The sequence below is a fragment of the Pristis pectinata genome, chromosome 35 (assembly GCF_009764475.1).
Source record: "Pristis pectinata isolate sPriPec2 chromosome 35, sPriPec2.1.pri, whole genome shotgun sequence".
NCBI lineage: Eukaryota > Metazoa > Chordata > Chondrichthyes > Rhinopristiformes > Pristidae > Pristis > Pristis pectinata.
Window position 1 is genome coordinate 2,654,171 of NC_067439.1, and position 18,699 is coordinate 2,672,869.

At 41.7% G+C, this 18,699-nt stretch overlaps 2 protein-coding genes across 5 annotated transcripts in view; both read left to right on the top strand.

Moving 5' to 3' along the window:
- ccdc9 (coiled-coil domain containing 9) overlaps window positions 1–3,315 on the top strand; it is a 37,113-nt gene extending 33,798 nt beyond the window's left edge. For 3 of the 4 annotated variants that reach the window (XM_052044380.1, XM_052044376.1, XM_052044379.1), the window contains one exon: window positions 2,920–3,309. In XM_052044380.1, coding sequence (XP_051900340.1) covers window positions 2,920–2,924 — 5 coding nt within the window. In that variant the 3' untranslated portion in view covers window positions 2,925–3,309. Of the gene's footprint in view, window positions 1–2,919 lie in introns of all 4 variants that reach the window. The other variant, XM_052044377.1, reaches the window with a different exon arrangement.
- Window positions 3,316–13,440: 10,125 nt separating this feature from the next.
- On the top strand, window positions 13,441–16,146 carry LOC127586404 (uncharacterized). Its single transcript, XM_052044333.1, has one exon. The coding sequence runs from the start codon at window positions 13,597–13,599 to the stop codon at window positions 15,190–15,192; it is 1,596 nt and encodes a 531-aa protein (XP_051900293.1). The 5' UTR covers window positions 13,441–13,596; the 3' UTR covers window positions 15,193–16,146.
- The last annotated feature ends 2,553 nt before the right edge of the window (window positions 16,147–18,699 follow it).

Sequence of the window (18,699 nt, forward strand, 5' to 3'; positions counted from 1 at the left end):
CTATACTTGAATCCATGGTGTGGGGCAGTTTGGATGCTCACGGGATATTTCCTCTGAGCCATTCCACTCTTAACATCCTACCTGATCCCCAAACCTCCCCAAGCACCAATAGAGGGTTTTTTTAGTTCCACGATGAATTCTTTTCTTTCCAATGTGAAAAATCAAATTTGCATTTCATTAGTAACTTTCCCACCCTTTTCGCAATCTTCATAAGCCATCCATAACCAATGAAGCAATTTTTAATTTTAAATGCAGTCAGGCTTTTGGGAACAGAGCAACCAGATTACACAGTAAGATGTAAAGTAAAGGAGCAGATTTTTTTTATGTCAGTGGAGGAACAAATGTCATTCTTCCAGGACCCCCCGCTGTTCAAAACTAATGGGATTTTTTATATGGGAGCAGGTGGGGTCATGGTCGTCTCCTATACACAGTAGCACAGCAGGTAACACTGCTGCCTTGTACCTCCAGTGACCCGGGTTTAATCCTGACCTCCGGTGCTGTCTGTGTAGAGTTTGCACGGTCTCCCTGTGACCGTGTGGGTTTCTCCCAGATGCTCTGATTTCCTCTAGCCTTCCAAAGATGGGTGCATTGATCTTCAGAGGCTCACTCAGGGCTTGCTGTCAACGATGCCACCTGTCCCTTCCCCCACCTCCCAGAAATGACCAGTCTGGACCCTGCTCTAGGTACAAATCATAGACAAAATTTCCTTGATTTCAATCATCGTGTCACGATGACTAAATATTGTCCCCAACATACTGTAGAACTCCCCTGACAGCATCAGACAACTGATCCTGGTGGGAATTGGTAGATTGAGAGGATTGGTGTAGTTTTATAATAACTGGTATAACAAAATATTCATTAGAACCATTGTGCCAGTTAGTTCCACTTCCCAGCTCACTGAAGCCCTGTAAATGTTTGCTTTTTAAGGACATAACCAGTTCCCTCTGAAAAGTTGCCATTGAATGTTCTTCCAGTCCCCCAGTTGCAAGATGGAAGGCACTGCTTACAACTTAGACTAAATGATATTGCTGCTAATCACTGCCTTGTTGTTGTGGATTAAGATTTAAAGTGAACATTTATATACACAGGAGTTTGTCATAATTTCACCAGCATCCGTGTAAGCCCTGCTTATGAGAGTTTGGAGATGTTTTTGATAAACTTTTAATCAGTATTGGGAGAGAGGACCAGGTGCTCTGGGTAATGTCTGTTTTGCACACTTGAATTAAAATGTTAGAGGTTCATCAACTTTATAAATATCCGTGACTGTTAAAGGAACCTTGTCAAACATTCCAATTGCTAGATTTATAAATGCTGATGTTTGTATGCCCAAAGGATCTGTGTGGCAACTTTTTGTAAAGAATTGTTGACTGCCTTAGACCATAGAGCTGGCAGATGTCATAAGGTAGGCTCTGAGCCTTTTGTTTTCTTAAAGGTACCTTTTCTATTAAAGCTTTTCTATAATCTGTGTACTGTCTTAATGGTAAACAAGCTTTTCTGTATCTGCTAGTTTAACACAAATGTGCTCAGCAATTAACTGTAAAACATCCAGGTTGCAAGCATCTCTTTATTGCATTGTGTTACAGAAGCTTATCTGTACCACTGCTGTTTTAGATGGTTTCTGTTCCACTCACACAAATGTTTTTGTATTTTCTAAACAAATGGGCAAGAATATTAAAAATCTGCTTGTTCCAAAACTTCTCCAGCTTCTCATAGGTCTTCAGTCAAGTCATCTGTACTTTCCTTCCCTTTATGGGATCCTTTCCCATCTCGTCTAAATGGCCTTTTCTCGCTTGGTGAATGATGGGTGGCACAAGTGGCCTCACAGCTCAAGGGACCCAGGTTCAATCCTGACCTCGTGCTTTCTTTGGTTTGCATCTTTTCTCTGGGTTTCCCCGGGTGCTCTGGTTTCCTTCCACACCACAAAGGCATTAGATTAACTGGATACTATACATCACCCCTGGTGTCGATAGGTTGAAGGAGAATCTGGGGCAATTGGGCATGTGGGAGAGAATAGGTTACAGGGAAACAAGTGGGGGAATGGGGCTGATGGGATTGCTCTGATGGCTGGCATTGAATTGATGGGCCAAGTGGCTCCTTTCTATTATTGTAAACCAAATCGGAGAAGTGACCTGGCTACTAGACAACTGGCTCTGGCTTTTCATCCAGAGAGTCATCACGGTTTGCCTGATAGTGACTACACAAATGGGAGGCACCCATTCTGTCCTATCATCGGGTTGGACTGTGGCTGGTTGCTGTCAATGAACAACTAAATCATTTCAAATGAGTTGGAGAAAAGCACAGTTAGAGGTTGGAGAAGTGATTTGACTCCACTATCAGAAGTGCAGTCTTTCCTGGATCTGCTGGTGGTGTTCTGGGTTCACATTCTATGAGATGTTGCTCTGTGCTTAACACAGATTATGGCAAGCTAGTTAAGGCCAGCATTGAGGAGTGAGCCTGGGTGTTCTTTGCTACTCTCCTCACTCAATTTAAAAAGATAAAGCACAAGCTGGGGTAGTTATTGAGCCCAGCGTGTATGTGGATTCTAAGTGACTCTTATCTCTTTATGAAAAATGGTCTAGAAATGTGGGACCCTGTAAATTAAACATTGTGCCCATTACTTTGTTTAAACATGACTTCAAAACTGCAAAAGAAATATGGATCTGAATGGCAGTTTTGTACACTGTAATGATTGCGGTAAACCCAGAGCTCAAGAAACTGACACAACAAAGAATAAGAAGATTAATAAATGAATTGCAACAAATTCCTGAACTGTTTTCTGCCTTGGGTAGTGGGTGGTGAAATGGGACATGGGGATGCTTGTTCAAGTTGCTACTGAAAATTGCTTTTGCAACAAATGGGTTAATTCTGAAAATATTTCTGAGTTGCCTGTCCTCCTAACCAGTGTCATGTTGCTCACAGGTTGACTGAGCCCCTGGACTGACTTCTGGATGAAGACCTCTACTTCAATCCGTGTGTGGAAAGGAATGGGGTGACCTATTGAAATGTACCATGTAATGGTTTCCAAAGTAGTCTGAACAGAGCCGAGAAATTAATGGGTTTGAATGGAGATTCTTAAAATGTCAGAAATAGCTATTGTATTTACACCAAAGAATTTTGTGCACTATTTTTTCAATTAATTGCAAATTTAAACTGCAGCCTCTTCCTGTATTTTGTCCTCTCCACCAGCACAAGAAGTCTAACAAATTAGATAGCAGCAGGTGTGCCTTTGCTGTGAGGAGATGGGGACTGTTAGAATTCTATATTATTTTTGTCTGAATTGAGCAATGCTGTAATGTAATAAACACTTTTGGACCAAATTGTGGTGTTCAGTTGAATAGATGCTGATGAAAAATTGAAGCTCATTTCTTTTTGGCTGGTGCATCCAGAAGGACTTTAGTTTTCTAGGTGATAGAAGGCACAGGAATCTTTGCTCCAAGATGGATAGTTTTGCGTTACTGTTAACCAATGTTTCACTGATTTGTACTTTGCTCCATGTTTGAGGTTGTTACGTGTGCACACAGTTGTTGTAACTTATCCCTACCCCAAAATAGTCTCCATTCTTCAACTGTTTCACTATTCAGTGAACGTTTGAAACAGAAGCAAGAGTTAGCCATCTATCCCATTTGTTCTCTGCCATTCAATAATTTCCTAAAGCCTGATCTGTATCCTGAACAGCCACAGTAGTCCAATTAATCCAGCCTTGTCGTCAAAACTACTACCGCAGATCCCGTACGTCTTGACTGCCTTTTAGTTTAAATGTCTGTCAGTCACTGCCTTAAATGTACTCAACAACGTGTCTCCTGAGGGAGAGAATTCCAAAGGTTCACCAGCCTCTACCATTTCTCCAGTGGAATGGGTAAGCCTTTGTTTTGGAATTGGTTTATTATTGTCACATACTGAGGTACAGTGAAAAATGTGTCTTGCATACCGTTCATACAGTTCAACTCATTACACAGTACTGGGGTAGTACAGAGCAAAACAATACCGAATGAAGTGTAACAGCAACACCGAAAGACAATAAGCTGTAAGGTCATAACGAGGTAGATTGAGAGGTCAAGAATCCATTTTATTGTACTAGGGGACCGTTCAATAGTCTTATAACAGCAGGATAGAAGCTGTCCTTGAGCCTGGTGGTATGTGCTTTCAGGCTTTTGTATCTTCTGTTTGATGGGACGGGGAAGAAGAGAGAATGTCTGGGGTGGGTGGGGTCTTGATTATGCTGGCTGCTTTACTGAGGCAGTGAAACTATTCCTCCCAGTTCTAAATCCCTTCTCTAGGGGAAATGTCCTCTGAGCCTTCACCATGTCAATTCCACTCAGAATCTAATGTTTCAATGAAGTTCTCTCTCATTCCCCTATATTCTAATGAATATAAGCCCAAAGTACTTGAACTTTGTCCTAAGAATCAACCTTGTGAACCTTCTCAGCTCTGTCTCCAATGCAAGCACATCCTTTAAACGTGGCAACTAAAGCTGTACCCAGTGCTGCAGGTGCAGTCTCACCAGAGACCTGTGCAGTGGAATCAAACTTCCCTACTTCTATATTCCATAGCCCTTGCAATGAAGAGCAACATTCGCTTAGCCTTTCCAATTATTTGCTGTGCCTGCAGGCTAATTTTATTTTTAATGTACTATGGCCCCCAGATCATATTGTACCTTAGAGTCATACAGCATGGTAACAAGCCATTTGGCCTAACTGGTCCATGTTGACCAAGACTTCCATCTAAACTAGTCTATCCCTCTAAACCTTTCCTATCCATGTACCTTGCAAGTGTCTTTTAAATGTTGTTAATGTACCTGCCTCAACCACTTCCCCTGGCAGCTCGTTCCATATATTTCTACATCAGTGGGAAGAGAAATAGTTAACGTCCCAGGTTGAAGACATTTGCTCAGAATCTCTTTCCTAGCTCCCCAAAGTCTGCCTGCAAGACCTCATCTTAAATCCATTCATCCACCCAACCCAACCCAAGTGACAAATACATCCAAATAGATATCTCTATATTTTGTTGGCCATTTGTGTTGGACATATTAACATTGGGAGTGTCTCTACCTGTAACCAATCACAAGATCTTGCTGCCTTTCACTGTGAGATCCTCTGGGTGTCTCAGACAAAGAATGACCTGAAATCAGGCAACAAAGTAAAATGGGTTCATCAGAGAAGTTACAAACAATCTGCAGGAGGAACTCAGCAGCTTGAGCAGCATCTGTTGGGGGGTGGAGAAGGTAAGTGTTGATGGTTTAGGTCGACAATTCCCCTTCCCCCCCCCCCCCCCACAGATGCTGCTTGACCCGCTGAGTTCCCCAGCAGATTGTTGCTCCAGATTCCAGCAGCTGCTGTCTCCTGTGTCTCATCAGAGCAGTTGCCAGCTTGATCTCAAGGTTAGAAATACCCACACTAAGGAACTTGCCACTCAGTGTCCCTGTCCTGTTTGTATACTCCGAACTGTATTTTGTTCACATTCCTTGATTTATTTTGTGCCTTTTTACTGAAATATTATTTTCATTTGACTGAAAGGAGCAGATTCATCAATGACAACTTGGAGTGTTGTAAAATGAGCCACATTTGTGGTTCTGTCACAACATCATTGTTGCATCTAATACTAAAAGAACAAAGTCAGTCTGCCATCGTATTCCCTGGGGCAACTCGATGTCAGGAATTCCACAGAATTATCAGCACAAAAAGAAGCCATTGGCCGTTGGTTCAATGCCAATTCTTTGTACAGCAATCCAGTCAGTCTCATTTCCTCTCTCCAGCACCATGGTCCTCCAGAGTATTGTGTTTTGTCCTTCTCCAGTTCCCTTATGAAAGACTTTGGCAGCTGTCTCAAATCTCCTTCCTCCCACCTGCCTCCTGTAATTCCATTCCATTCCATTTCTCCCAATTCCTTTTCCTCTGTCATATCTCACTGCCTCGGTAAAGTAGTCAACATAATCGATGACCCCACACACCCTGGACATTCTGTCTCCTCCCCCTTCCCATCAAGCCTGGAAGCACGTACCACCAGGCTCAAGGACAACTTCTATCCTGATGTTATAAGACTATTGAACAATAAGATGGACTCTTGACCTCACAATCCCTGGTTATGGCCTTGCACCTTGTTGTCTGCCTGCACTGCACTTTCTCTGTAGCTGTGACACTTTATTCTGTATTCTGTTATCGTTTTACCTCAATACACTGTTGCAATAAAATGATCTGTATGGATGGCATGCAAAACAATGTTTTTCACTGTACCTCAGTACGTGACAATAATAACCCAATTTACGGATACCTCCGAGATGTCTTCCTTTTTCATGAGCCATAGCTTCCCCTACTGTAGTTAACAGAGCCCTCAACTGCATCTCACCTATTTCCTGAACCTCTGCTCTCGTTCCAGCTCTACCCGGACAGCAAGGATAGAGTTCCCTGGTCCTCACTTTCCACTCCACAAATGTCTGCATACAACAACTACCTTTAGCGATTTCTGCCACCTTCAGTGAAATTCCACCACCAGAATCAACTTCCCCTCTTCTGCATGTCTGAGCATCCGAAAGGGACTGTTCCCTTCATGCCTCGCTAAACAACTCTTCCATTCCCATCGTACTTTCCCAGGAATACAGCAGATGTGGCACTTGCTGTTTTACCTCTTCCCACCATCCAGGGTCCCAAGGTATCCCTCCGAGTGAAACAATGCACTTGCACATCTTCCAACTCAGTGAACTACATTTGGTGCTCACATTTGCTGCTCCTCTACAGTGCAGTAACCAAGTGCAATTTGGATGATTTCTTTGCAGATCATTTGCATTCAGTCCACAGGAGTAACCTTGAGCTGCCTGTTGCTCACTTCTAATTATCCATCCCACTCTCACTCTGACCTATCCGCCTGCGGCCTCCTGAAGGGGCGGCAGAAGCTGACACTCTCACAACAGTAAAAAAGTGTCAAGACAAGAACTTCAATTGCAAAGGCATAGAAGGCTCGGGACCAAGTGCTAGTAATTGGGATTAGTATAGGTGGGCATGTGATGGCATGGATATGGTGGGCTGAAGAGTCTGTTTCTGTGCTGTATGACTGTGACTCTATGACTCTTGCATTGTTATATTGAAGCCCAATGTATGGCTTGAAGAACATCAACTCATTTTCCATCTCGGAATATTGCCATCTTCCAGACTCAATATCCAATTCAACAACTTTAGGTACCTCGTGTTCTCTGAGGGTATCAGAACTGGCCACTTCTGCTGCAATTCTCCATCCATGATATTGGATCAACTTTTCTCTCTCCACTGGAACGCCAGATCTGCTGGGCACTTCCTCCAGCTCTGCAACTCACAGCTTTTACATTTCTGTTTTCTCTCTCTCTGAAAGCAGCATCACAGGCAGACAGGGTGGTGAAGAAGGTGTTTGGCATAGAAGTCAGGGTATTGAGTTTAGGAGTTAGGACGTTATGTTGCAGTTGTAGGAGACGTTGGTTAGATGGCTCTTGGAGTATTGTGTAGAGTTTTGGTTGTCCAGTTACAAGATTAAACTGGAAAGAGTGCAGAGAAGATTTACAAGGATGCTGCCAAGACTTGAGAGCCTGAGTTATAGGGAGAGGCTGGGCAGGCTGGGACTTCATTCCTTGGACCGTGGGAGATTGAGAGGTGACCTTATAGTGCTGTATAAAATCATGAGGGGTATAGATAGGGTGAACACACATAGACTTTTTCCCAGGGAAGGAGATCTAAAAACTAAAGGGTACAGGTTTTAAAGTAAGAGATGAAAGATTTAAAAAGGACCTGAGGAGCAACTTCTTCATACAGTGTGGTAAGTATATGGAACAAGCTGCCAGAGAAGTGGTTGAGGCAGGTACAATAACGACATTTAAAATATATTTGGATAAGTACATGGATAGGAGGGGTTTGGAGGGATATGGGCCAAGCGTGGGCAAATGCGGCTAGTTTGGTGCGCACCATAGTTGGCACGGATGAGTTCGGCTGAAGGGCTGTATTACTGTATGACTCTTTCTAATTGACCTCATTAATCTGTTAATCAGATGACTTCATCAACAGCATGGCAACCCTAGCCTCACCCTATCACAAATATTCCCTTTTTCCTATCCATCCCTCCCTACAACTTAAAACTACCTTGTTGTTGCTCTTTCTCAGGGGTCTTTGACCTGAAACGTTAACTTTTTTGCACTTTCAACAGATCCTTCCTGACCTGGGGAGTGTTTCCAACATTTTCTGCTTCTGTCCCTCAATGAAAACTTCAATTGACTTTATTTCCATTACACTTTCAGGCACTGAGTTCAGTTTTAAAATGTACTTTTTCTTCATGTTCCCTGTCTAGGCTCAGCTCATCATTTTAAATCTGTGCCCTAAGGTTCTAAACTAATAGGAGGAACATCTTGCCAAGTCTAAAGTTGTCAGGATTTTTACACTTCTATAAAACTTCCTCTTGACTTCCTTTGCTCAAAGGAGAACAACCCCAGTTTTTCAAGTTGAACCTCATATCTAAAATCCTGCATCTCTGCAACTATTCTAGTAAATCTTTTCTATGTCCCCTCAGGAAATTTTCCTTGCAAATAACATTTCATAAGTGCCTTCCTGCCTTTCCCAGGCATAGAATAAAATGTATTACCAAAGAAAACAGAGTCACAGAAACAAAATCTCACATTTAATTGTAAGTGAGCATTAATTTGGTTAAATAACTTATTTTGTTGTGTTCTTGAAGCCTAGTTCTTAGTGTCACACTTACATTGGTAAGTCCGGAATTACCTTCCTGATATGCCATAAAGGACTGTCATTAGCCAAGCTTTTTGTCATTTGCTCTAGCATCTTGTATAGCTTGGTGTTTGATAACACACTGGGCTTTTTCCTATGTTAAAAGATGCCGTATAAATGCATGATAGATTATTGACCTGAAATCACTCACTTTTGAGAGCCAGACATTGCTGGCAAGTCCAGAATTAATTATCCATCCCTAATTACCTTGAGAAAGTGGTGGGGATCCACCCTCTTGAACCAATGAAGTCCTTCTGGTGAAAGTACTCCCACAGTGCTGTTGAATAAAGGGTTCCAGGATCTAGACCCAGTGACAATGAAGGGCCAGCAATATATTTCCAAGTCAGGTTGGGTGTGACTTAGTATTAACTCTGTTTCTCTCTGCATAATTGCTTCCCAACCTGCAGAATATTACCAGCACCTTTCTGTTCTTATTTTTATATAAATGCTAGCTGTTGGTGCAATGTGCATCAGGCGTGGTCTCATACCACTGTCACTGTTAATTCACTAGCAATATAAATTCAGCAGTTTTGGCCACAGCTTTCGAGGCAGTAAAACCAGGGCTTCTGTCTTATTACTTTTCCACAATCTCAGCAAGAATGACACCCACAAAGAGAAGAATGGATCTTGTAGGTTACAGGTCTCCAATTAAGAACTGCATTATACATGAGATCTGTTGTTTCTATATTAATCTTACTGTGTTCCATCTGGAATTGCAAAAGAACTCTTCCACTGTTATTAATCATTCTCTTCTGCAGCAATAACACTTGAGTCTTTGTCTTCATTTTGTATAATTTCAGCTCCTCAGCTACAGTTTCCCTTGCATAGTGTAGATAAAAGTCCAGCTATGGAAAAGGAGTAGGATTGTAATTAACAGGCTTGAATAATTTGACCAACATCCTGGCATGCAATGCCTTCTGTGCATTATACAAAATGCACCCACAGTATTGCAGAGGCAGATGGAGGGTGGATGTTTATACTAGAGAATGAAATGTAGATCAAGTAATAACCTTTGATAGGAATATTCCATCAGCTGCCTAAGCTTTGCCATGTAAGTGGTGGGGAGATTTTGGAATACTAGAAAGTGCTGCAGCATATCCAGCCTCGTATCTGCTCTGAGTTTGTTCAATGGTAATGTTCAGACCATTGAAGGTAGGAATTTTTGCCATTGTGTTATCATGAAGAGTTGGGTAAATTTTTTGTTGTTGAAGATAGTCGTTGCCTGGCACGTGTGGGCATGAATGTTACTTTGTATTTAGTAACCTAAGCCTGACTGAACAAAAAAATTGAATTCTGAATTGCAAACTTACCATTGACCTGGGTCTTGATTTTAGTTTTTCATGACTTTTCTGCTTAAGTTAATTTATTCAAAACAAAATATTGTGACTTTGTTACAAAATTGCTTCAAAAAACTTTTCACATTTTGGATGAAAAATATGAATTTTTTAAAATAACTATTTCAATAGTAAATGATGTGTTGACATATAGAGAAAGTAAAGACTAGATGTCTTCAAAAGAAGAGATCAAGAGGATTGATCGGGGCACAATAGTAGATGTTGTCTACATGGACTTTAGCAAGGCCTTTGACAAATTCCAGCATGGTGGGCTGGTCTGGAAGTTTAGAACACATGGGATACAAGGTGACTTAACAAATTGGATCAAGATTGGCTTGGTGATAGGAGGAAGAGGGCGGAGGGTTGTTTTTCAGACTGGAGGTCAGTGACCTGTGCCACAGGGACAGGTCACTGGTCACAGGCCTCCAGTATGAAAAACAACTCTCCATTAATATATTATTAATGATTTGGATGAGCATGTAGGTGACATGTTTAGTAAATTTGCAGATGACACCAAAATTAGTGGTGAAGAAGGTTGTCTAAGGTTATAACAGGATCTAGATTAACTGGGAAAGTAGGCAAGGGAATGGCAGAAGGAATTTAACTCAGACAAATGCATCTTGGTGAGTTAAATCAGGGCAGGACATACAAAGTGAACGGCAGGGACCTGGGTCGTGTTGTTTAACAGAGAGACCCCGAGGTAAAATTGCTTAGTTCCATGGAAATGGGAACACGGGTAGACAGAGTGGTGAGGGAGGCATATGGCATGTTTGTTTTCATTGGCCAAGGCACTTGGTATGAAAGTTAGGACATCATGTTACTGTTGTACAAAATGTTGCACTTGGAGTATTGTGTGTAGTTCTGGTCACCACACTACAGGAAGATGTGATTAAGTGAGTGAGGGTGCAGAAAAAAATTCATAATGATGTTGCCGAGATTGGGGGGCTTGAGTTATAAGGGCCACGTACAGCTGTGGAGGCCCAAGCATTGGGGTTGTTTAAGGCAGAGATTGATAGGGATCTAATTAGTCATTGTATCAAGGGATATGGGGAAAAGGCCGGAAATTAGGGCTAGATGGGAGAATAGTTTAGCTCATGGTGAAGTGGCGGAGCAGACTCGATGGGCCGAATGGCCTACTTCTGCTCCTTTGTCTTGTGATCTTGAGAAATTGGATAGGCTGAGTTTGTTTTTTTCTGGAGCAAAGGAGGTTGAGAGGTGACATGATAGGGGTACATAAAATTATGAGAGGCATTGATAGGGTAGATAGCCAGTGTCTATTTCCAATGCTAAGGGTGTCAAAAACTAGAGGGCATAGGTTTAAGGCAAGAAGGAATAGGTTTAAAGGGGATCTGAGGGGTAAATTTTTCACACAAATAGTTGGTATCTGGAATGAGATGGCAGAGGAGGTGGTGGAGGCATCTGGACAGGTACTTGAATGAGCAGGACACAAGAGGGATATGGAATTAATGCAGGCAAGTGGGGTTAGTATAGCTAGGCATGATGGTCGGCATTTATGCAGTGGGCTGAAGGGCCTTTCCTATGCTGATACAACTCTAGAAGCAAGGCTTGGAATAGCTTTACTCAGCCCTTTGCCTAAGAGTATGTTGTAATTTTACCTTCTGCGATTTTGCAGAAAATGCTGTTAACACTTCGCAAGTCAGGCAGCATCTGTGGGGAGAGGAACAGTTAATGTTTCAGGGCTGGGACCCTTCACCAGAACTGAGAAAAAGAGAAAGTGATTCGTGTCGGTAGCAGAGAAGGTCATTGGGGGGTGGAGGGGGGGGGGAGGAGGTCATGGGTGCAGCTGATGGAATTTTTCTGATAGGGTGAAATGATGGGGCAGTTGGGATAAGATTAAGTTTCTTCCTCTGTGTGACGTGTTGCCAATGTTCCTTGCACTTGACTTGTCAACCAGCGCTGCACTTCCGCGATAACTGCAAAACTTTATTCTGCATTATTTTTCCTTTTTACTACCTCCATGTACTCACGTATATAATGACCTGTCTGGATGGCAGCAAACAAAAGCTTTTCACTGTATCTCGGTACATATGACAATAATAAACCAATTCCAGTTCCAGTGTTGTATCGTCTGATTGTACAAAAAAAATACAAAAGTGGCAGTTTTATTATTTATCAGCCAATCAGCTCTCGCAGTGTTAGAAAGACCCAGGAATTGGGAATTTGCCATAGAAACACAAGCATCGCCTTAGCTGAAATAAAAAAGTAAATCATTCTAATTAATTCTAAGACAGCAGAGGGTTTTTAAATATGATTTTTTAAACATTTGAGAATTGTAAAAAGAAACTTTGTTTACAGCAGCAACATCCTATTAATGACCTGAATTAGGATGTACAGGATAGAACTTTAACGTTTCTAGATTTAACTTCATTTGGGAATGTAGGATAGTTCTGAGCAGCTGGAGGACATAACAGAACATAAAATGACAGATGAAATTCGACGCATAGAAGAGTGAGATAGTTTACTTGGAGGACAGATGAGGGTAGGCAAATAAACCAAATAGTATAATTTTAAAGGGCGGTAGCAGGAAGAGTTACGTGCACAGATCGTCGGAAGAATTCATCGAGAATGTCAAAAACGCATCAGCGATCGTTGCCTCTATATAAAGACACAAAGACAAAACAAGAACATTTATAAGAAACCTTTGCAAAACATTTTAGTATTGTGGGGAATTCACGGAGGCACTTTTTAAGAAAGATATCAGTGCATAGAATGGTCCCATGGAAGACCTACTGTGTCGAAGGGTTCATCGATGTTATTCCTCCTACAGCAGTTCAGGCTGACGGCAGATTTAAAATAAGTCACCAATATGTTGGAGTAGTTAGGAAGAAATTGTTTCCAGTGTTAGTAACTAGAGGATGTAATGTAAAAAGAGCCAGAGAAAACACCAGGAAAGTATTTGTACACAACGAGTTGTGATCTGGAATGTCAGAAAAATTGTTGAAGGCATATTCGATAACCTCTTACATAATAAAATTATATAAAGAATTAGAAATGACATCTTAGAGAAAATATTTGATAGGTTCTTCAAAGGGCCGATTCAAGCATCTCGGGCCGAATGGCAGCATCTTCTGCGGTTTAATTTAACCTTTCTGTATATTCATCACGGAAGACAACAAACGATAGATGGTCTCCCAGATCCTACATATTTGCGTGTGCGTGCGCGCGCGCAGAAGGAATCGCCCTTTGAGATCAATCCCCAGTCTCTGTTCTACCAATCAACTAACGTGCAGGAACAAGTTGAATTAACATGCTGTCTAGCTAATGAAAGACTCTTCATTTTTGACACAAACCAACTGGTCGGTGGAAGGGGCGGGACAATCGCTCGGACTGACGCTGTAAACAAAAGCATGTTTCGATATCATTCGCGCTGGAGAGACTGGAGCGATAAAACAAGACTAATAATAGAGGTTTGAGAGCATGCTGCTGCTGACGACGTAATCCTGCAGGTTTTTTTTGAAGCAAAAAAAACACAAGAAGCTTTACTTTGCTTTGCTGTGAAGGCCGAGATGAAAAACAGGGCTTCTGACGGGATTAGGAAGCAGATCAGAGGTCCCAGTTTCACTGGAGACAAGAAGACAAAGGTTGCAGCCAAGACCCAGAAGACGTGGGTGAGACTTGCCACCGTTTTCGCCTATTTGCTCTGCGTGTCTCTGACTGCCGTGATATTGGTGATTTACTACACTTTGATCTGGGAGCCGGTCCGGTCGAGGCCGGGACCTTCCAGCATCAATCTGACTGCGGTTAATACAGAATCCGGCAACTTCAGCTCCGGGCTTAGACGGAGAAGCAGTCTGAAAGATTTCAACCACCCCCGAAGACAGAGGAGCCATTTAAGAAGCAAAAACGGTAGGGGTGGCGATCTAATGAATTCGGAGGCTTGGAGGAGGAGCACGGAGGGTGGCATCGCAGATTTCGTCGCCAGCGGTGGGCATCTGAAGGCTACCGCTGGCCCTAGAGGAACCACAGAGGGTGGAGAATTTAGCACCGTGGACAGAGACAACACCTGGACCACAGGCAGTGGGTTAGAGGCCACAATGGGTCGAGGATTAAGGACCATGGACAGTGGCAATCTGAGAGCGGCGGAGGGTCGAAGAGCGAGTACCAATGGCAAAGGAGTCAGGACCCTGGACAGCAGCAGTCGCGGGGCGCCTGGGAGATGGCGAGCGGACACTCCGAGTGCAGAAATCAGCACCGCGGACAGTGATACCACCGGCCGCTCTCCGACCGTCACGACCCTGCAGAGGTTCCAGGCATCCGGCCAGAATAAGGCAACAGACGGTGGTTCTAATGAACCTGATGAAGCGCGCAAGGACAGTGCAGCAACCGTGGACTCTAAACGATGGACAATCACCCCGATCAGTAGCGGGGAATTGGCACATGCGCCCGGTGCACTGGCGCTGAAAGAAGGAGGTATAAAAATTGCTGCCCTCGGTAAACTGCAGGTGATGAAAGCGGACAGAACAACGACAAAGGAAGGAGGGCGCAGGTTTTCTGTCAGGTCCAGTAAGAGCGACGTGGAGCCCATCCGTACAGCAACAGATGAGAACCCTAATGACTTGCAGCCCGAAGCAACCGAAATTAAAATGGATGAAAATGATGTGAGGTCTTCCGAGAGGTATAACCGGTCTGAGAACAACCTGACCATGGTCAGACCTACGAAAGATCCAGGGCTGTTTAACAGTGTCTCTGCAAGGGTGAGTAATCGTCTGCACTCTCACAAACCCACCCCTAACAATCTGACAGGGATACAAAGCATACTTGGAAGGTTGCAGATATTGGACACAACAACAAGGAAAGAAGAAAGTGACGCTTCCATTGGCTTAGCTGGTGACAGAACGGGTCAAGTGCCAATCGCAAACCCAGCAGGAGCTGTTACCCACGCACAATTGCTATCATCACCTACGCCTACCAATGCAGCAGAGATATGGACCAGCGGTAAGTCGGATCACACTGGAACATCTAACCCTGAAGTCCACAAAGTCCTCCAAAGCCACAAAAAAGATGAGAAACAGTCTTCAACTTGGAAAGAAAGTCAAATGGATACGGAAAATACATATGAAAATATTGCAACTAACTCTTTACCAACACTTCCAATTACATAGCTATACTTAACATATTTTTTTATCATGGGAGAAAGATACTTTGCAATATATTTTAATTATCTAGAACAATATATATTGCAATATATTTTAGTTTATAATAATCTTGGTATTTCTCACTTTAGCGTCAAAGTTGAATGTAAAGAAACGTTATAGGAGATAAAACTGTAAGACAAAATAGCTTATTTAACAAAAATATTTTACATGCTTCTTTTAATGTAAGTAGTTTTAGAAAAAACATCGTGCATTTGAAGTACTTTGTATTACAAATCTACAAGATTAAAATCTCGTATCTGTCTCAAATCCTGTCGTTATTTTTCCATTTTGAATTTCAATGTCGTGTTTATTATTTGAACTACTTCTGTACGTTTGTCAGACTCTAATTGTACTTGTTAATCAGTAGCGGAAATGCATCATCATCATTTACAGGAGGATGTAACTTCGCTGCGACCGGCTTAGGTACATAACATTTATCATAAATATCAGTACAGGTAACTTATGTGAGAACGATAGACTTTAAAATAGGAACAACAAGCTCTGGTCCAATTGTACTCCGCCGTTCCCTGACTCCACTTCAACGGCACCTGGTCTCGACTTCCCATTAACAACGAGATTGAGTAACAGAAGAAGGAATTGCTTTGATCTATGTGACCATGTCACAAGTACACTCCCAGTTCCTCTGACACTTCTACGGGGAACTTACTAGTCCTTACAACTTCATTGCAATGAACGATTACTACATTTACAAGGTTGCTACATATACTGACATCCCAATAACTCAACAATGCCGAGAATTTGAATTTTTTTCTAACTGTGAATTCTGCAATAAGAACTAAGCAACAATAATTCAATTGCAATATTTATTGAGTTGTCACTTTGGAAAGATTTTTAAATTGCATTGTTGCATCTTGTTGGCTGCTTTAAAATATATATTAAACATCTAAATTGTAAACTGTTCTTTCATGGTGTTTGTGATGGAAATCTGTGTTCTGTGTATGTGATGAAGCACGTGACTGCTCTGAAAGAAGGCATGACCTCAGTTATATAGCTCCTTTCACAACCTCTGGACTTCTGAAAAGCATTTTTCAAATGTGCTGAGTGTTGTAATGTATGAGGCAGGACAGTCAATTTATGCACAGCAAGCTCCCACAAACAGCAATGTGATAATGAGCAAACAATCCCTTTTATAAACAATGTGGTTGAGGGCTAAATATTGACGCAGGACAGTGTGGAAAACTCTTCTGCTCTTTAGACGATGTCAATGGGATTTTCTTACATCTGCCTAAGGGAGTTTTGTGTTTCATCCAAAACACAGCACTGCCCAGGATACAGCAGCCCCTCAGCAATGCACTGTGAGTGCACATGACTCTGGAATGCAAGTTGAACTGACAATCATGGCTCTTACTAGCCCTCTTCAATCCCAATAATGGAGGACAGGTCTCACCTGTTGCTGTAGATCAGAAACAGGTGTGAAACCTTTGTGTGGAAAAATTCACAAATTGTTCATTCCAAACACTATATGTTTTTATTATGTTTTTCTAATTGTGTGAGAAGGAGCAATCCTTCTCCTTCTCATAATGTTTAGGCTTCTATGTCAGTTTCACAACTGGTCTGTATGAACCCATAGATTTCCTTGTCTAAATTTTGACTAAAAAAAATCTCAATGGGAAGATGGACTTGAAATCAGCCTGTTACCACAAACAAAACATTGTCTTCAAATCTCTCCTTAGAAGCATCTATTTAGTGTCTCGTTAGTAGTGCACGGAGCCTTTTAATATATAATAGATTCTGCACAGTTAATTGTCAATAGGAAATTCAATGATATAACTAACCTTCTGGTTACTGGGCTGTGAGAATTTCAGAGTGAATTGAGGTAGTGTGAATAATAACTTTCAAATATTTAGTACCTTCATTTCAGTTTCCTCTCTCTCTTATTTTTATGTAACTGTTACCTTATTGTGTTAAGTATCTGGTAGGACAGCAGGCAAGAGGCTCAATATGAACATATTGAACACTTGGATACATGTGTAAATTCATAATCTCAATATCCTAAGATTAAAAATTACTTTGGTTTCTTTGTTACATGTTGATGCCGTAATTAGGACAAAATTAAATATATGAAAAGATTGATTGGAAAATACATGAAAAGCAGTAAAAGTCAGTCTACAATCTGGGAAAACTTTAATAGAAGAACTGTCCAAATCAATACCACCTTTTCTTGTTCTTCATCAAGGAGTTTAAAAGTTAAGCAAAAGTTTTTTACCTTTAACAATAACAAGAGCATAAATAAAACATAAAATGCTGGAAATGTTCAGTAGGTAAAGCAGCATCCATGGGGAGAAAAACTGAGATAATGTTTTAGGTCAATGACTTGAAATAAAAAATTAGAAATAAAATGGGTTTTAAGGTGTGGGTGAAACGAAGATTTGAGATAGGGTGGAAAGTTTAAATGACGGTGGTGGCTGGCGAACGACAGTCCTGATGGAACAAGTAAAGAAACAAAGGCTGGGTCTTGAGGTGGAGTTGGGAGAAGCAGAACCATTGTATGAAGATGCTGAACGTTAGAAGAAGGTGAAATGATGAGATGTGAGATCTTGCATTTACATTCTTCTTAATTTTGTCTTTTGTCTCTTCACACCTGTATCCAGCTATCTCTGCATTTAGTTCAGATTTCCAACATCCACAGTAATTTGTGACAATGTGTGAATATTGGGTGAGCACCAGATTGGGCCGTGATAATCGGTGGTAGATTGGTTTGTCAAGACCAGGCTCGTAGATCAGTGCTGTAGCTTAGACATGTCACGAACCAGCAACAAAAGAAACACACTGAGCATGATTTAGTGTTAAAAGCTATTTTATTAATCACTACTTATGATAATACATAAAATAAAAGTAAAAATGTTAGTATGTTAGAATTCAAGAATGTTAAACCTCGAACGTTAACCCCAAAACTAAACTCTTCGTGTGTGTGTGTGTGTGACAAAGTCCAAAACTCCCAGTTCCGGAATGGTTCTTAAAGTTCAGTTCCGCAAGCCATAAGGTGAAACATGAGCAAGGGCTTCTTCAACAACCACCGTTGTCTGAAGATAAGATGTAGATGTAGAAAAACATAGAGAGAGTACATACGAAATCCAAATGTTCCACGATGGAACCCAAACGACACTCCAGTGTTTACTCGGTAGTGACTTCCTCACCCCGAAAAGCATCCGAACCGTGGTCGTCCACACACAAATACCTGTTTCCTTCTACAGGTCAGCAACAAAGTGAACTCCACTGGATTACTTCCAACTTCCATACACGGATTTCAGTGGCAGACACAGTTATTGTTTCTCATCCATCGATAGAGAAAACAAACAGGCTGGTGTCTCTCTCCCTTCTCTCTCTCTCTCCTTCCTCTTCTTCTAACTTCTTCAACAACGTCATTACGTCCTTTATCTTCTATTGACGTAAGCACGCCCCACACACACATACACACACACTCTCTATCTTAAAGGGACTTTCACTGAGTCC

Coding starts and splice junctions, on each gene's coding strand:
- LOC127586404 (XM_052044333.1), top strand. CDS start 13,597: ATGAAAAACAGGGCTTCTGACGGGATTAGGAAGCAGATCAGAGGTCCC.